The 15,109-nt window shown below is 34.9% G+C and overlaps 2 protein-coding genes across 2 annotated transcripts; one reads left to right on the top strand and one right to left on the bottom strand.

Moving 5' to 3' along the window:
- Positions 1-3,605: 3,605 nt before the first annotated feature.
- Positions 3,606-5,752, top strand: SRS6 (SHI-related sequence 6). Its single transcript, XM_022283236.2, has 2 exons — positions 3,606-4,628; positions 5,154-5,752. The coding sequence occupies exons 1-2, from the start codon at positions 3,932-3,934 to the stop codon at positions 5,387-5,389; spliced, it is 933 nt and encodes a 310-aa protein (XP_022138928.1). The 5' UTR covers positions 3,606-3,931; the 3' UTR covers positions 5,390-5,752.
- A 1,333-nt stretch (positions 5,753-7,085) lies between these two features.
- Positions 7,086-12,216, bottom strand: LOC111010166 (phosphatidylinositol 4-phosphate 5-kinase 6). Its single transcript, XM_022283504.2, has 8 exons — positions 10,531-12,216; positions 9,955-10,122; positions 9,578-9,743; positions 9,105-9,221; positions 8,838-9,031; positions 8,287-8,411; positions 8,108-8,183; positions 7,086-7,787 (listed from the first exon to the last, which is right to left on the bottom strand). Exons 1-8 carry the CDS (start codon positions 11,685-11,687, stop codon positions 7,499-7,501), a joined length of 2,292 nt encoding a protein of 763 aa, XP_022139196.1. The 5' UTR covers positions 11,688-12,216; the 3' UTR covers positions 7,086-7,498.
- Between the last annotated feature and the right edge of the window lie 2,893 nt (positions 12,217-15,109).

Raw genomic sequence — 15,109 nt, 5'->3', positions numbered from 1 at the left:
AAAGAATAAATCGCTGCTTCAACAAAGTACGAGGACCAAAAATGTCTTTTAACTAATTTTTAACTCATATTTAATCTACAATACCGAAACAAAAAGTTCACCTACTTTAAGAATTAATTTTTTATGTGTTTTCCAACACCAAATCTTGTAAGATCAGTTGAGTTACCCATAAGCTTGGCTCATCCAGATATAGAAAATAAAAAAAATTAACCCACTTGTAAATTTGAATTCTTTAAAATGAAATTATTATGGAGTAATTATTAGGTAATAGAAGTAGTGGGCATTCCCCCACAAGTGACCCATAAAAAGCAAAAAAGAGATGCACATAAGCCTCACCTCAAGGGGTTGAATTGGAAAAAGGTGAAAAAGTAAAAAAGGTAAAGATGGGGTTAAAAAAGTAATAAGAAAGAGAGAATAAATGTATAGTTACTCACATCCTTGGGGGAATAGGGTATAGGGCCCTATGTTTGGAGGGTAGAATGGTCCATTCCCTATGACTTATAGGTTTCTCTTTGGATAAAAAAAAAAAAGAGAGAGCATTTGTGTGAATCTAGGTTTGCCCATAATACACTATGGAATAATAACTCATTTTTTATTTATTTCTTTGTTTTCTAAAATTTTGTATAACTAGATATATGACATGTGTCATTTTTTTAATTTATAGATTATCCCTAACTAATCTAGTAATTTAGGCATTATGTTGATAGTTATTTTATTTTCAATTTAATTATATCCAATTGACTTTGTAGAGAGGGAAGAGAATTTTTAATTTACGATCCAAACATCGATATGTGATTAATTGAACTATATTCAGATTAGCATTATTGAATTAGTATAGAATCTTATAAGTCAATAAAAAAATTATTAAATTAAACAATTTAATTAATTTTAGATCAAATATATGTTTTAGTTTCAAACGTCGAGTGTTTTTTAATTAGCCTTATTTTTTCTTTTAGATTTATGTCAATTTCCTTTTTAATATCACACTAGGTATGTTTATTGACTAAAAAAAATTTGTGTAATTGAAAAATACTAAAATATAAGAAAATAATTTTTTTTTAAACATAAGAAAATAAATTGAAACTTTTTTTCAACACAAATAAATTGAAATTTTTTAAACAATATGAATTAAAGAGTATGGATACCTAAATATTACCGAAACATATATTTAGCTTAAATTTTATATGGAGAAAAAAACAACAAATGTCCAAACAAAATATAGAAATACAGTATGGTATTGTATAAAATAATGTAATTATAGAAGAAATATGAGTAATTTTGAAGACCAAAAAATTAAATTAAATTAAAATATGACTGTTTGTTTTTCCCTCAAATGTCATTTCATAACTCTCTTTAACCATTTGAAATTTTTCTATTTTACATTGAAATTCACATAAAGGTAATATATTAGCATTTTTGGGTCCCATTCTTACTTTAGGGACAGACGTTTAAAAAATAATTTATTTATTTACTTATATTAATTTTATCTATATTTTTTTTAAATAAAGATAAAGCATCGGGCCAATGAATATTCTTATATTAATTTTATCTATATATCTTTTTTAAATAAAGATAAAGCATCGGGCCATTTCATATTTCTTATTTTTTATTTTTCTTTATTGTTTGTCATTTCCTCCTTTTCAATTAAGATAATCGAAATACTTTGGTAACTGTTTCAGTTTCTTGTTTTTTTTATTCTTTATTGTTTTCTAAAAATCTTAGATTAAAAAAATGTTAAAGTTTTACCTGAAGTTTTAAATTAAATATTCAAATTTGATATTTTTATGCATTTAAAAAATAAAATGATAAAATAATATTTTTATCTAAATTTGAAAAAAAAAAACAAAGAAACATGAATAGAAAAAACAAAAAAAGATTATTTTTCTTGTTCACAAAATTTCTCTATAATTTTGTAAACGTTACTAAAAAAAATAAAAAATGAGAAACAGAAATAGTTACCTAATGCTTATGTTTCTAAAACTTAAAACGAGCAATGAGAAACAAAATAATATTAACGTTACCAAACCGGGGATTGACATGTTAATCTTATTTGAGAGTAGTTACAACCAAAAAAAAAAGTTTAATTTACTGTGTAGGAATATTAATATTCGTTGATAATACATTAACTTAATTAATTTATATCATTTTTCTTTATGGGTCTATATTATAGTTTGAAATTGAGATTCTCCCTACTTACCTAGCTTAAACCAACTCTTCTTCTAAACTTATATCCTTATTCTTTTTAATGAATTAAAACGTGCTAATGTTTATAAGTAATAATAAAAATCTTGATATATTGATATATACATTATACAATTCAATTAATATCTAATAAAAAATATTTTATATCATCCTTAATTCAATAAAATATATAAGAATTTAAAAGTCTATTTAACAACTATTTTATTTGTAATTTTCTAATTAAAGAAATTAAATTTATGCATTAACATTTTGAAAACTCAAAAAAGAAGTGTGAAAATAATAAAAAGCCAAAATATCGCCAAATTGTTGTTAAAAAAAACACTATTTTTCACCATTTTAGATGGAAAAAAATAAAGAAAGAAAAGGAAAACATTATTTTGGTAATAATATTGTATAGTAGTAGGTTTCAATTAGATCGAATCTTTTGTGGATTAATAATTTAAAATAAAAAATAGGATGATGACATTTGATATAAGTGGTAGGCAAAATGAACCACACTTGTATTATTATATTGTTCAAAATTTACCATCCAACTTTAGAAGGGGAAAAAAAACCTCTTGATTTGATTGGACTTCCCTCTAAATAATAGTTAATAATTAGTTTAAATCATTTGTGGTTTTTATATTTTCACATTCATATAATCTTAAAACGTCTATTTTATTTTTTTAATTAGGAAGAATTAATTATATTTGTTCATTTATTTTCTTTTTAAAAATATTTTTCTATGGACAAAAATGATAAAAGTACAAAAATCAAAATGAAAAATATAGGGACCAAAGTTTATAAAGGGAAAGCACGAAAATCAAATGTAAAAGTTAAAATACTATTTTCGTCCCTTATACTTCTCGAAAGGTCTATTTTGGTTATTCTATTTCCAATTTTTATCCCATCTTTATCCTTCACAATTTCAACACGACACCATAAACAATGTATTTCTTCAAATATAGTCATAATTTTATATCCAAGAGTATCCATTGTGCATAAAATTTGTATCAAAATTTTACAAACATCGATCAAAATAATCACTTTTTAGAAGTACTGAGCCTAAATCAAAGAATCAAAATAAACGAAAGTTAAAATATAACTAAAACAAACATTTAAAAAATACAGAAACTAAAATAAATGAACCAAAATCGAAATTACAAAGCAACTAAAATAGTTTTCTTTTTTTAATGAAGGAAACACCGCATTAAAAAGAAACAAAACCACTGAGCATTACGTCAAAATTACTCATGAAGGGTGAAATTATATCGAAGAATAAAGAATTAAATAGTATTTTAACACATAAGTAAGTTGATAGATTTAAATAAAAATGTATTAGCTATTCTGTAAGAAGGTGAAGAAAAAAATTGTAGAGTTGGGGAATAGGGGCATAGGCATTATTTATTGTTATTCCCTTCCTCTCAAGGTAAAACAACTTTGCCACTGCAGATGTTGAAGAATCATTCATTCCTTTCCAGTTTCCATTTTCACTCTCTCTCTCTCTTCTGTTACTGTTCACAATTCTGAATTCTGAATTCTGAATTCTGAAATGAGAGAACAACAACAGCAGCGGCAACAACAATTCCACTCCAAATCAACCCATCAATTGCTTTTACTCTTCCATAACTCCAGATTTCATCATTTCATTACTGTTTCTTCTTTCCTTTCTTAATCCCAAATCAGAAATTCAAACCCAGATCAGATCATCATCATCTTCTTCTTCCTCTTTCCACAGATTTTGTATTGTATGAACAGGACAATGTTGGGTCTCCGAGATGTTCTCTTTATAGCTCCCACGCCTTCTTCTCTCCATCAACAGACAACCCAAATCATTTCCTCCGATCACCACCCATCTCTTCCTCTCCCTTCCTCCGCCGCTCTCGGCGTCAGCGTCGGCATTTTCCCCCTTCTCGCTGCAACCCCATGTCTCCCTCAGCCGCCGCCGCCGCCGCCCCCGGCCGCCGAAGTTAGCGAGCGCAGGGGTGTGGACAATCTGAAGAGAACCCAGGATTTCGGATTCGGGAAAGGGGATTCGTTGATCGCCGGCGGGAATAATGCCCTCGACGAGCCGGTGAGAGGCGACGCCGGCGATTCCTCCATGGGCGTGTGTAGGGACTGCGGAAACAGAGCCAAAAAGGAGTGCGATTATCGGAGGTGCAGGACGTGTTGTAAAGGGCGTGGGAATCATTGCTCCACGCACGTCAAGAGCACGTGGGTGTCGGCGGCTCGCCGCCGTGAGCGGCAGATGTTGGTTGTGATGGACGGCGTCGCCACCGCTAGTGGCGACGGTGGGTCTTCTGGGTCTTCTTCCGCTGGCGCTAAAAGGCCTAGAGTTCTGATTCCATCACAGAGTACTGCCGCCGCCGCCGCCGCCTCCGCCTCTCACGCCTCCACCTCCAATGCCACCACTCCCCGGAGCTTCGAAACAAGTTCTAACCATCAAGGTAAATTTCTCTCCCTCTCTCTAATTGCTCCATTTTCATTTTCTTGTAATTCTTATCAAATTCAGAATCATCAGCAGCAACAATGAAGTGTTTGCTGACTCTCTCTCTCCAAATTTGGTTGTTTGTTTCTTAGTTCCAACATGATATTATTCATGTTTCAAAAAAAAAATGATATTATTCATGTTCTAATTTGCATTTGGATTCATAGCAAAACAATATGACTCTGTGAATGGTTTTTTATTTCAGTTCTGTGTTTTAAGATATTGAAACTTTACATATTTTGCTGAAGCAGCTGAACATGTTCATGTTTCTCTCTGTTTTCTCCTCTTCTTTTGCTCCTCTCTCCAACAAACAAAGGAAAAGATCTTTTATTAGAGAGAGAGGGAGAGGGGAGTGAGGAAATGTGTTGAATTTTATTGCTTCCATGGCTAAACAAACATATGCATATATCTTGGAATTTTGCAAAGATTTGCCTGTTCTGTTACTTGATTTTCTTCTGGAATTGTGATGACACTTTGACAACAGATGCAAGCTTCAAGAAGTCGTTACCGGGGCAAGTTCGAGCACCGGCCGTGTTCAGGTGCCATAGAGTGACAGCCATTAGCAGTGGGGAAGGTGAGTTAGCTTACCAAGCAACAGTCAACATTGGTGGCCATGTCTTCAAAGGCTTTCTCTATGATCAAGGAATTGATGACAAAAATGGCTTCCCATCTGTTTCACACCTCCATCTGGAAAGTGGTAACCACCACCACAAGGAATAGAGGCATCTCTCTTCTTCTTCTCCTCCAAATTTTCCTCCATCACATCACTTTCCTCCCTGCTGAGGATTACCCCCCCAAGACTTGGTCCTGGTCTCGATCTCGGTCTTGCCCACTGGGAAAAGTTTCATATCTCTACTGGAATTCAGTGCTCTGTTCTGTTATCTATAAGTTCTATATAGTTCTTTTCATGGTAGTAATGCAATGAATCTGCACTAAATAGAACAAAAAAAAGTGCAGAGTTGTAGTAGAATCTTCTGTTCTATAGTTTAGCTGGGCTTGGTGTAAAATTTCTCGAGTCCAATCATTGTTGGATACTGATCTTCTGTATATTGCTATTGCTAAGAAGATGTGTAACTTTTCATCTGTCCAAACTTTCATCAAACATGTGCTGAAACAAGCTATGTTGTCCCATCTCTTATTTGATTGTCTAACGGATGGAAATTGTTGATCCTCGAACGATGGAGAATCGATCGAGCATCTTGCTGCTGCATTACCACATTTTGAACTGATTTGGATCTTCTCCCATTGTGGGAGGGCCCAGCCTCCGTGCAGCGGGTACCCGAATAGGTAAAGTCGTCGGAGTTGGACCCCACATGAAGGACATAAGCAGAAACCGAGAGTGACTGAACTGCAGTCCATTGCATCTCATTTGTAGCAAAAGAAGTGAGAATGGAGAAAAACACTCTAAAAACTGAAAGGTGGGAAGAAGAGGCAAAGCAGTCAACAAATACCAAAACTTGAAAACAGATGAAAAGAAGCACTAATGAGTGGGAGCACACAAAAAAGTACCATTTGGCCTTCAACTGTTAATGGGTTTTACTTCCCAAATGAAGTAGGAAGCATTAACAAGAAGGCCATGCATTAAAAGACATGAACAGAATCCATAGGCTCACAAGTTCACAGTCCCACCCTTTTCTTCTTTCTTTCTTTTTGTCTTTTCAGGTAGGTGTTGTTGGCCCCCCATTTCACCAAAGTGTTGGTGATGTTACAAAGTGGTATGGAAAAAAGATGTTTCAGAACCCGTGGCTCGATGATCGATACGAATCATGAACCTAGATGCATAAACTATAGCGGGTGGATATGTAGGATATTCAATATCCTACAAGTTTTACGATTGAGAAGTTTTGTCAATTAACCTGAATATCTATTCTTATGAACAAATAACAACTAAAACTCATTTGATGTATTTCTCAATTTGATCAAAAAGTAGTCCTTCTCGTTAGTATAATTGGTGTTTTTTGAAACCTGCAAACTTGTTCCTAACTCAATGATTAAGACATTAATAATCATTCTCGATATGACAAAAGTCTGCTGGTTAAGATATTAATAATCTAAATTTCGGTCAATCCCTTAAATTATTCTAAAAGAACAAACAAATTTAATGTAAGTTGTCTCCCACCTCTTTAACCTAGCCTCTCTTCCTTTCTTTTCAAAATGAGATCTTTTTTTCTTTTTCCCTCTCTCTCTAACTCTCTAAGTAGAATGAGATGGAGGGGGGGCCTCCACAACTCACTCATTTACTTTTCTTTCATTCTTCTTTTTCATTAACTGTTTGTGGGGATAGAGAAGAACATCTTTCTAAAGTAGGTGAGTGGGAGGAAATAAAAGATGAGCTTTTTTTTTTCTCAAAAGAAAACTAGGTTATGGAAGTGAAAAGAAAATAGGGGTGAAAAATGGAAAAGGAAAAGAAAATGAATGAAAAAAAAAAAAGAATAGATAACAAGTTACAACTTAGTAACACATAGGTCTTCAGCTTTTGGTTAATACATTTACAAATTAGTAACACTTGGGAGTGGGAGAGGTGAGGGTGACAACTCTCATCTATAACTTTTCTAAATCATCACAATTATCTAATAACTCTCTAAACTTGGAATGAAACCAAAAAAAAAAAAATTACAATGCATAATTGCCAGAGCTCTGCATTGTTACCTTAATTTATACACCAAATGGTTTGGTTGCCTTTTCTTTTCTTTTTTTCGTGGCCAAACGCTACGACTCTATCAAAAACCGATAACCGATATCATTTCTCACAACGGACCGACTGTACAAGGATGGCCACTGGCTGCAAGTTTTGATGAATTGAGTTGGTGGGTCAGTATAACAACTTCTTCAAGTGTCTTCTAGAAAAATTCTGAAGACGAAATCTCGAAAGCGTTTCGAGTATTGCTTTGGATCGACAGCAGATATCGATGATGGGTCGTATTGAAACGATTTGTAAGCATGCTCGAGTTTTTTGCTGATGTCATAGTCTTGTAGTATGTCGATTATACCAAAGAAAATGATCACATCATACAACTCCCCAGTGGGCTCTCCTACTAGCTGAGCTTCGGGTTCTCCCCGTCTCACTGTCCGTTCTGCCCGTGCTGGCATGTTGATGCCTAATCTAATGGAAGCCCACCTGAAAAAAGTCCATAACATGAGAAACCAAATGGTCAGACTTCAGAGCAATTACTTCCAGAGATGGTCATATTTGAGTTGATGATGATGATGTTAAACAAGAAAGCTTCTATTTGAATTGATGATAATAAGCCAGTTCACTATTGAAGAAATCAGGCATTATTATTCAGAAATTTCACTGGAGAAGGCGAAAAGCTAACATGGTAAAGCAAAGTAAAACTGATTCATCAGCAAAATATCGAACACAATGGTGGAACGAGAAGGTTCCTGCAAGATTTCAGGAATTGAATAGAATACTACTACTTCATGAGTTCTTTCTACCTGGTAGAGTCACCAGCAAGTTCTTCCTTGTCTGCTCCTGATTGACCATCTGCTTCGTTTTCGGGATCTATACTTCCTGCAAGATATCACATTTTCAAACATCAGATTGGTTGTTGAAACTATGATTTGGAGTAAGAAACTCAACATAGTTAGGAAATAATCAATTGGAGTGCAGAAACCTGAATGATTGCTATCCGGCGTGCCCACTTCCCGAAACGAAGTTTCCTGGAAGTGAAGACCAACTAATAGACTGTAGTCCATGATTCTCTCCTGTTCAAGAAAGTCACAATCCCTGTCTACTTGCCTGCATTGGAACACAATGTACAGGCAATGAGAAGCATAAACTGAAAAACTGAACCTTGGCTCCTTTTTGTGAGGCCACTGTTTTTTTCTTCTTTCATTCTTCTTAATGAAGTTTCATTTCTCCCCCGGGAAAGAAAAATGTGATATGAAACCTCGTGAAATGGCTGTAAAGCTTTTTTCTACAGTACTTCTTTGTGCAACATTGCATCTCTCTAGTAATTTTTTGTGCAATACAAAGTATTTTTATTTTTTCTTTGGTTCCATCGTGCAATATAATATAGCTCCTAGTTAGTATCAGTTTAAATGTAGGTTCACTTGATGTGTTATAGCAGGTCATTGATGAGATAATAAAGGAATGAAACAACTTCTTTGTCATGAACAGAAATGAGTAACAAATAACAGGTAAGGACAATTTTGAAATACTTGCCTACAAAATTCTTGGAACCAAATCTTCCGCAACCGAAATATGTAATTAAGATCAAGATCTTTGAGGGTAGTTGTTGCATCGATTTCTGACTCTGGTTTGTCAGTAGTACGGCCGTGAGAAGAACCTTTCAAGTCGAAACGCCGCTGGATATTATACTCGGAGCAAAACAGATTTCCCATTATGACAAACCGCACCTGTAGATCAAGAAAATCTGTGAATCCAATGATCCTTGGCAACCACAGTAATGCTTTGGTGATCCTTTTATACCTTTTTTTGGGTAGTCCCAGTTAATCTCACACAATGAAGACCGTAAAATTTGGTGACAAGAGTATTTTCGAAGGCTCGAACGTGCTTATAGTAGGCTGGAAGCATCCGCAAGAGAACCTGCATGTATCTTGGCCTGTTAAGATTGGAATATATTCAACTCACATAAATGCATACACGTACTAGAGGAAATCAGGAAAGCCTAGGGTAGATGCAATGGAATCAAGCTTCCATAACCGCATAATGATTGCAAAGAGGTGCTAATAACTCAGCAAAAGTTACATAATTCACAACCACGGGCTTGTTGAGACTACGGAACTAAGCTAATTATGTAAAAACAAATTCAGACAAGAGATCAGAAGTTCTTGAACTCTATAAGATGTTGGTACATTCTTATGTTAGGGAGAGATTTTAATTTTAAGCACAGATGAGTAATCCAAATCTGAGACAGCCGAGAGAGAGAAGAAAGGACTAACTTTCACTTCAGCCTTCTTCATGGTTTTAATCATGTATCTGTCATCATGTGTTAAATAAAAGAAACTCCCACTTTTTCCAGGGGAGGATAGTTCCCGAAGGGCATCATTTCCGCATATAGATAGCATGTAATCAGCTGGATCCACCTTGAACAGTTTCCTAAGAGTCCTGAAATTACAAATTTGATGAGCCATATAAGATTATGCAGTGTTCCAATTCAAAACGACAATGAAATTGAAGAGAATATGAACATCTGCCATCCAGTAAGATAGTATAATTCAGCAATAAAGCTTGTTCTCCTACTATGCATGAATAAATTTTGGTCTCAGAAAGGTTCTTTCATTTAAATCATTTAAAGATGTTCACTTTTAGCTCTGACCTGAAGACAACGGGACAGTAATCCTTCCATCTGAAGTCGTGAGATTGATGAGGTGGTGTATACTTGGATCCTTCCGGTGGAAACTTTGTCCACACTTTCTCCTTAGGATCGAAAGCCGAATTCTTAAGATCAAGGGATGTTGCTGGAGCAGGCCTCCCAACAGAATGCCTGTGCTATGGAACAAAAAATCAGTAAGTTGAAATGAAGATAATAGTAGAGGCAGCTTCAAACTTCATGTTCCATAGCTAATAACAATGATACAGATCATTGTGCCACATAATATCTCTACAGAGTACATTTCTTGCTATATCATTTGTTTGGAACTTTATAAATACAATAATGGTAATAAGACTACATTTGAATCACAGATAATTTGGGGGGGTAGCCCAAGCCTTCAAGTGTAGCATTAACATATCCTCGTCGTTAAGTTTCATTATAGGAACTGGAACATAGTTACAGGCCCTGAAGGCAAAACTCTAATATCCAGTTGCAGAAAAGAAAAGACAACAGAAAAGGGACAAGGCTAAACTACAGCATAAGTCAAAAGGTAAAAAGAAATTCTTAAATCATTTATACCTGATCCCTAGCTGCAGATTTAGCATGAGCTCATAGTTCTTGTGTCCCTTTGATATTGTAACACCCTGTCTCTTTGCTGGCTGAAATCTCAAATTTGATTGTCTTTTCCCTCTGCTCTCCATACCTTGGGGCGGAGGAGTCCCACCCCCTTCTGTCCCATTTCTGTAACTCAGGTCGCTTGAACTATCATGGGATGATTCAAAACTAGAATTGCAGACTTTGCCATCAACTGATGTTCTTCTCAATCTCCTATTCCCATCATACCCTTTCTTGGAATTTGTTTGCTTCTGTGGCGAATCGAGGTCGAGTCCGGACCAACTTATCATCTTCTGTGAAGGGTAGATCAAAATCCTTTCCGCTGTACTAAGTATGCACTCATTAAAATACTCTGAATAGACCACCTGAGGATCCAAGACCACTTCACACTCAGAAGACCCAGATGGATAAAAAGTCCCACTCTGCTCTACAGGATCCTTACTCCAAACACCAACAAAACAACTCCCATCTGCCCACCTGAATGTCCCATTCCCTTTAGGCAATCCATCTTCCCAACACCCATCATACCGATTCCCATTGCTCCAAATCATAGTCCCATTGCCATTGATCTTCCCATTCTTCCACTGCCCTATATAGTGATTCTCATTCTTCCATTGATACCTCCCCTGCCCATCCTGAAAACCTCTTCGCCATTCCCCCTCATAATAATCTCCATTGGCGTAGTTTTGGGTGCCTTGGCCATGCTTCAAATTCATCACCCAACACCCTCTGTAGGTGTCCCCTGCGGAACCGGTGTAAGTGCCCTTCCCGTCCATATACCCGCTCTTGAAATCGCCCTCGTAGGTGGCGCCGGAGGGCCAGCTGAATTTGCCCTTCCCTAACGTCTTCCCCTTGTACCATTCCCCCACGTACATACAGCCGTCGGTCCACAGGTACTTGCCATGCCCATGGGGCATATTGTCCATCCATTGTCCGGTGTAGAAATCGCCATTGGGTATCGCCTTCTCCGCGTGGTGGAGCTCGCCGGGGCCCGGCTCGTCGTCGGCTGGAGCAACGGACATTGCTGCAAAAATGCTATTCGCCCTCTTCTTCGCTGAGCTTTGAGTTTTTCTCACGGTTGCTTCCCAAGCCTTCACGAATCCAGCGTATTCTTTGTACATTATCACTCTGAAACTCCTCAATCCCTCTTCCCCTCTCTCACAATCTCCACGAATTTTTCTCCCCCTCTCTCTCTATGTCTTTTCTTCCCTCCCTTCCTCACTTTCCTCTCCCATTTTCGCCTCAATTCACGAAACCCACTTCAAAAAAACACCGATCGATTTCCTTGCCTCTGTATCAACACCAATGCAGATTCTTCAAAAGCAGAGGTGGGAAAATGGGACAACGAAATCCCGTGTTTCTGTAACAGAAACTCGGAAACCAGGGCAATGGAGGGAATCAGACGGAGAGGAAACACATAAATTCCCCCTCTGCTTCTTCGTGAGAAGAGAAACCCAAAAAAAAAAAAAAAAGAAAGAAAAAATTCTATGATCGTTCTAGTTTTGAGTTTCAATCATGGTTCTGTGAAATGGGCACCCTTCAGATTTTGGAAAAAAGGGGAAAAAAATTAAAATTAAAAAATAAAATAAAAGAAAAATAAAGAAGGAAGGAAGCTGTTTGATTGATGAGGAAAGCAAAAGGTTGTTGGTACCAATGACTGACCTTTTTTTCTTTGTTTCTGTAATTTTTTTTTTTGTTTACTTACTATATTATTTTTAATTTTTAATTTTTTTAATTTTTCATTTTAGGAATTGTTTGAACCAAGAAATTCAACCCCTATTTCATTTCTCTCCCGCATTTGGTTCCTAAAACAACTAAAAAACCAGACATTTGGAGGGACGAGAAAGATGTTGAAGATTTTATGTTTTTCTGTTTTTTTCTCCCCATTTTTGTCTTTCCCCCTCTTCTTTAGATTTCTCTTTTACCAAATTTGTTTAATTTCTTTTCCATTTTATGCCCTCCCTTTTTTCTTCAAATTTCAATCACACCCGAGTTGAGTAAATTTGTAACCGTTGAATCGGTTTGGCCCGGCTGATGTTTAATCAACTTACTAGATGGATGTTCCCCACAGTCCTATCACATACTAACAACATTACAATGTAGTTAAAATTTGCTATTTTTGCATCAGGTAAAATCGGTCGAAACTAATCTAAAATCACTCATCCATCCATTTAGATGAGCTTATTTTTCAGTTAAACTTAATTCCGAAAATTATTGCATACTCCTTTGAAAACCCATCAACTTATTTTAAAACTACCTCATCAAAAAAGAAAAAAGAAAATTATGAGGGGAGGAAATAAATCAAAAAATATATATATGTTGATTAAGATTTGGTGAACAATGGAATTTGAAAGTGGATTAAATTAATTAATTAAATCAGACGTGGAGGCTACTTTGTTAATCCAAAACGAGGTCAAAGCCCAAAAGGCCCACTCCAATCCCACAAAAAGAGGTGGGTCCCACAATGGAGTTTTAGGGTTTAGTGGCTTTAAAAGGTGACACTTGTCCTATTATCAAATCATCATCATGAATGCATGATGATGGATCATACATCAAAAAAGGTGCATATTTTTTCCCAATCTCTCCAATCTATCTTGGATAATCCTTGGGCATTTTGGTAATTGGACTTCTAATTATGTTCAATATGTTTATTAATAGTATCACTTTTAATAGGCGTGGGGATTTTATTTTCCTTTTCAATGCAATCACATGGGAAAGTTTTTAATAGCTGTAGCGGAATTTTCATGTTTCAGTTCACAGGAGTTGTAATCGTGGTCCCTAAAACTGTATATTGCGTTCAAATAAATTTATATTCTTTTTTTTTTGGAGAGTCACAGATCGTCCTCTCTCAAATTATGCTTCTCCACGTATGGGATAGATTATAACCATCTTAATTTTTAGAAAGTTTCCTCCTTTGTAGTATTGGCCTCATTATTTGAGACTTGTCGGTTTCTTAAGTAGTCTCGGACTATTCATTCTTTTATATATTGTTTTAACAAAAAAATTTATTAAAGACATATTTTTTATCTATTTACTTAATCAAGAGATACTACCTACTTCAACTTCACCCATTTATGTTTTTCTTTTTTCTTCCTTTTTTGAGTTCAACACTAAAAAATTTAAGTTATTGCTAAATGATTACTAGAAATTTAATTAAATGGTTGGTTTTGTTTGGTTGGAAAGCAAATAGACTATAATAAAGGTCATTTTAAATTTTAGGTACCCACCCGGACTAAAAAGTTTTTAAATTTGACCATCCTCTATTTTTCAGAAATGAAGGTGGAATGAGACATATATATAGGGATGTTTACCGGTGGAGACGAAGAAGGTTTTCTGGTCCCCATCCCTGCCCCTCGTTTAACTCCTTATCCCTGCAAAATTCAACACAAAATTCGCGAGAATTGGGACAGGGATTCCTCGCAAGAAATTCGTGGAGATTGGGTTCCATGGAAAGTTTTCTCTCATTTCTTTTATTTTTTAAATTATTTTTCAATAAATAATTTTTCTCTAAATTTTGTTTTATATAATTGCTTAATTTGTAAAGATAAAACTTTATATTTAAGATCTAATTCTCCCCCATATAAATATTGGATGGGTGTTAGGGAAGAATACATGATTTTTTTATATATTAAAAAAAAATGATGGAGTGCGAGGAATGTATTCCGTCCCCATACCCATTTAGGTGGCAGAGAAAAAAATTTTCCCATCTCCATCCCATTTAGACACGTCACATGTAAAATGGACGTCCTATAAATATAATTGACAATAATCAAGAGAGGTATCAAATACGTAATTCTTCTTTAAAGATCATTTCGCTGAATCTTTTTAATTTTTCTGCTTATTTTGTGATTTAATCTATTGCAAATAAAAATGCATAAATTAGGAGGAGCTCCCAAAATTTTGTTTGAAAAAGTTACATATTTAATTACTTTGGAATTGGAAAATGAAAGGGTATAAGTTTGTTCCATCAATGTTGGAATGTTCAACAACATTCTACTAATGATAATTATATGTCACATCATAATGATTCAAGATTGATCTCTAACATTTTGAGTTCTTTACAAATGAGTAATTCCACAATTAAAAAAAATGGAAATTGTGGGAAGATTATAATCCCTCACCTTAATTTCTTTAATTAATTTAATCTTGAGATGCTAAATAGATTTTCTTATGGGTTTTTAGAGTTAATCAATAAATTATCTATAATAGCTACATACAGTTAACGTATTGACGCTTTTTTCCTGGTAGACGATTAAGTTATTTCATAACTTTTACGTAATTATTTTCTTTCATACTTCCATTGATTGTCTTTTTAAAGTAAATTCCATTTAAATATATTATTACAAATCTCTTTAGATTTCATATACTTTGGAACTAAACTAGTATAATGTTGCTTTGGGTATCCTTGTACTCACGAAGATGTTGTCCTTATTTATGTATTCATAAATTATTATGATATGTTCTAGCCAATGCGAGACATTGCTCACACCCCCAACCTTTATTAAAACAAAAATTAAAAAATACACGCAAACCGCTCCTAAAG

This window comes from Momordica charantia (genome assembly GCF_013281855.1).
Source record: "Momordica charantia cultivar OHB3-1 chromosome 9 unlocalized genomic scaffold, Mcharantia_2.0 BLBB01000009.1, whole genome shotgun sequence".
Classification (NCBI taxonomy): Eukaryota; Viridiplantae; Streptophyta; class Magnoliopsida; order Cucurbitales; family Cucurbitaceae; genus Momordica; species Momordica charantia.
The sequence above is the reverse complement of the archived record's forward strand: the minus strand, read 5'-3'. Positions and strand labels throughout refer to the sequence as shown.

Bases quoted from the DNA above. Each gene is read 5' to 3' on its own strand.
- LOC111010166 (XM_022283504.2), bottom strand. From the start codon at position 11,687: ATGTACAAAGAATACGCTGGATTCGTGAAGGCTTGGGAAGCAACCGTG. The intron at 9,222-9,577 runs GTTAGTCCTTTC...AGATACATGCAG, and splicing joins TGAAGAAGGCTGAAGTGAAA to GTTCTCTTGCGGATGCTTCC. The intron at 9,032-9,104 runs GTATAAAAGGAT...CTTGATCTACAG, and splicing joins CTGGGACTACCCAAAAAAAG to GTGCGGTTTGTCATAATGGG.
- SRS6 (XM_022283236.2), top strand. From the start codon at position 3,932: ATGAACAGGACAATGTTGGGTCTCCGAGATGTTCTCTTTATAGCTCCC. The intron at 4,629-5,153 runs GTAAATTTCTCT...CTTTGACAACAG, and splicing joins AACAAGTTCTAACCATCAAG to ATGCAAGCTTCAAGAAGTCG.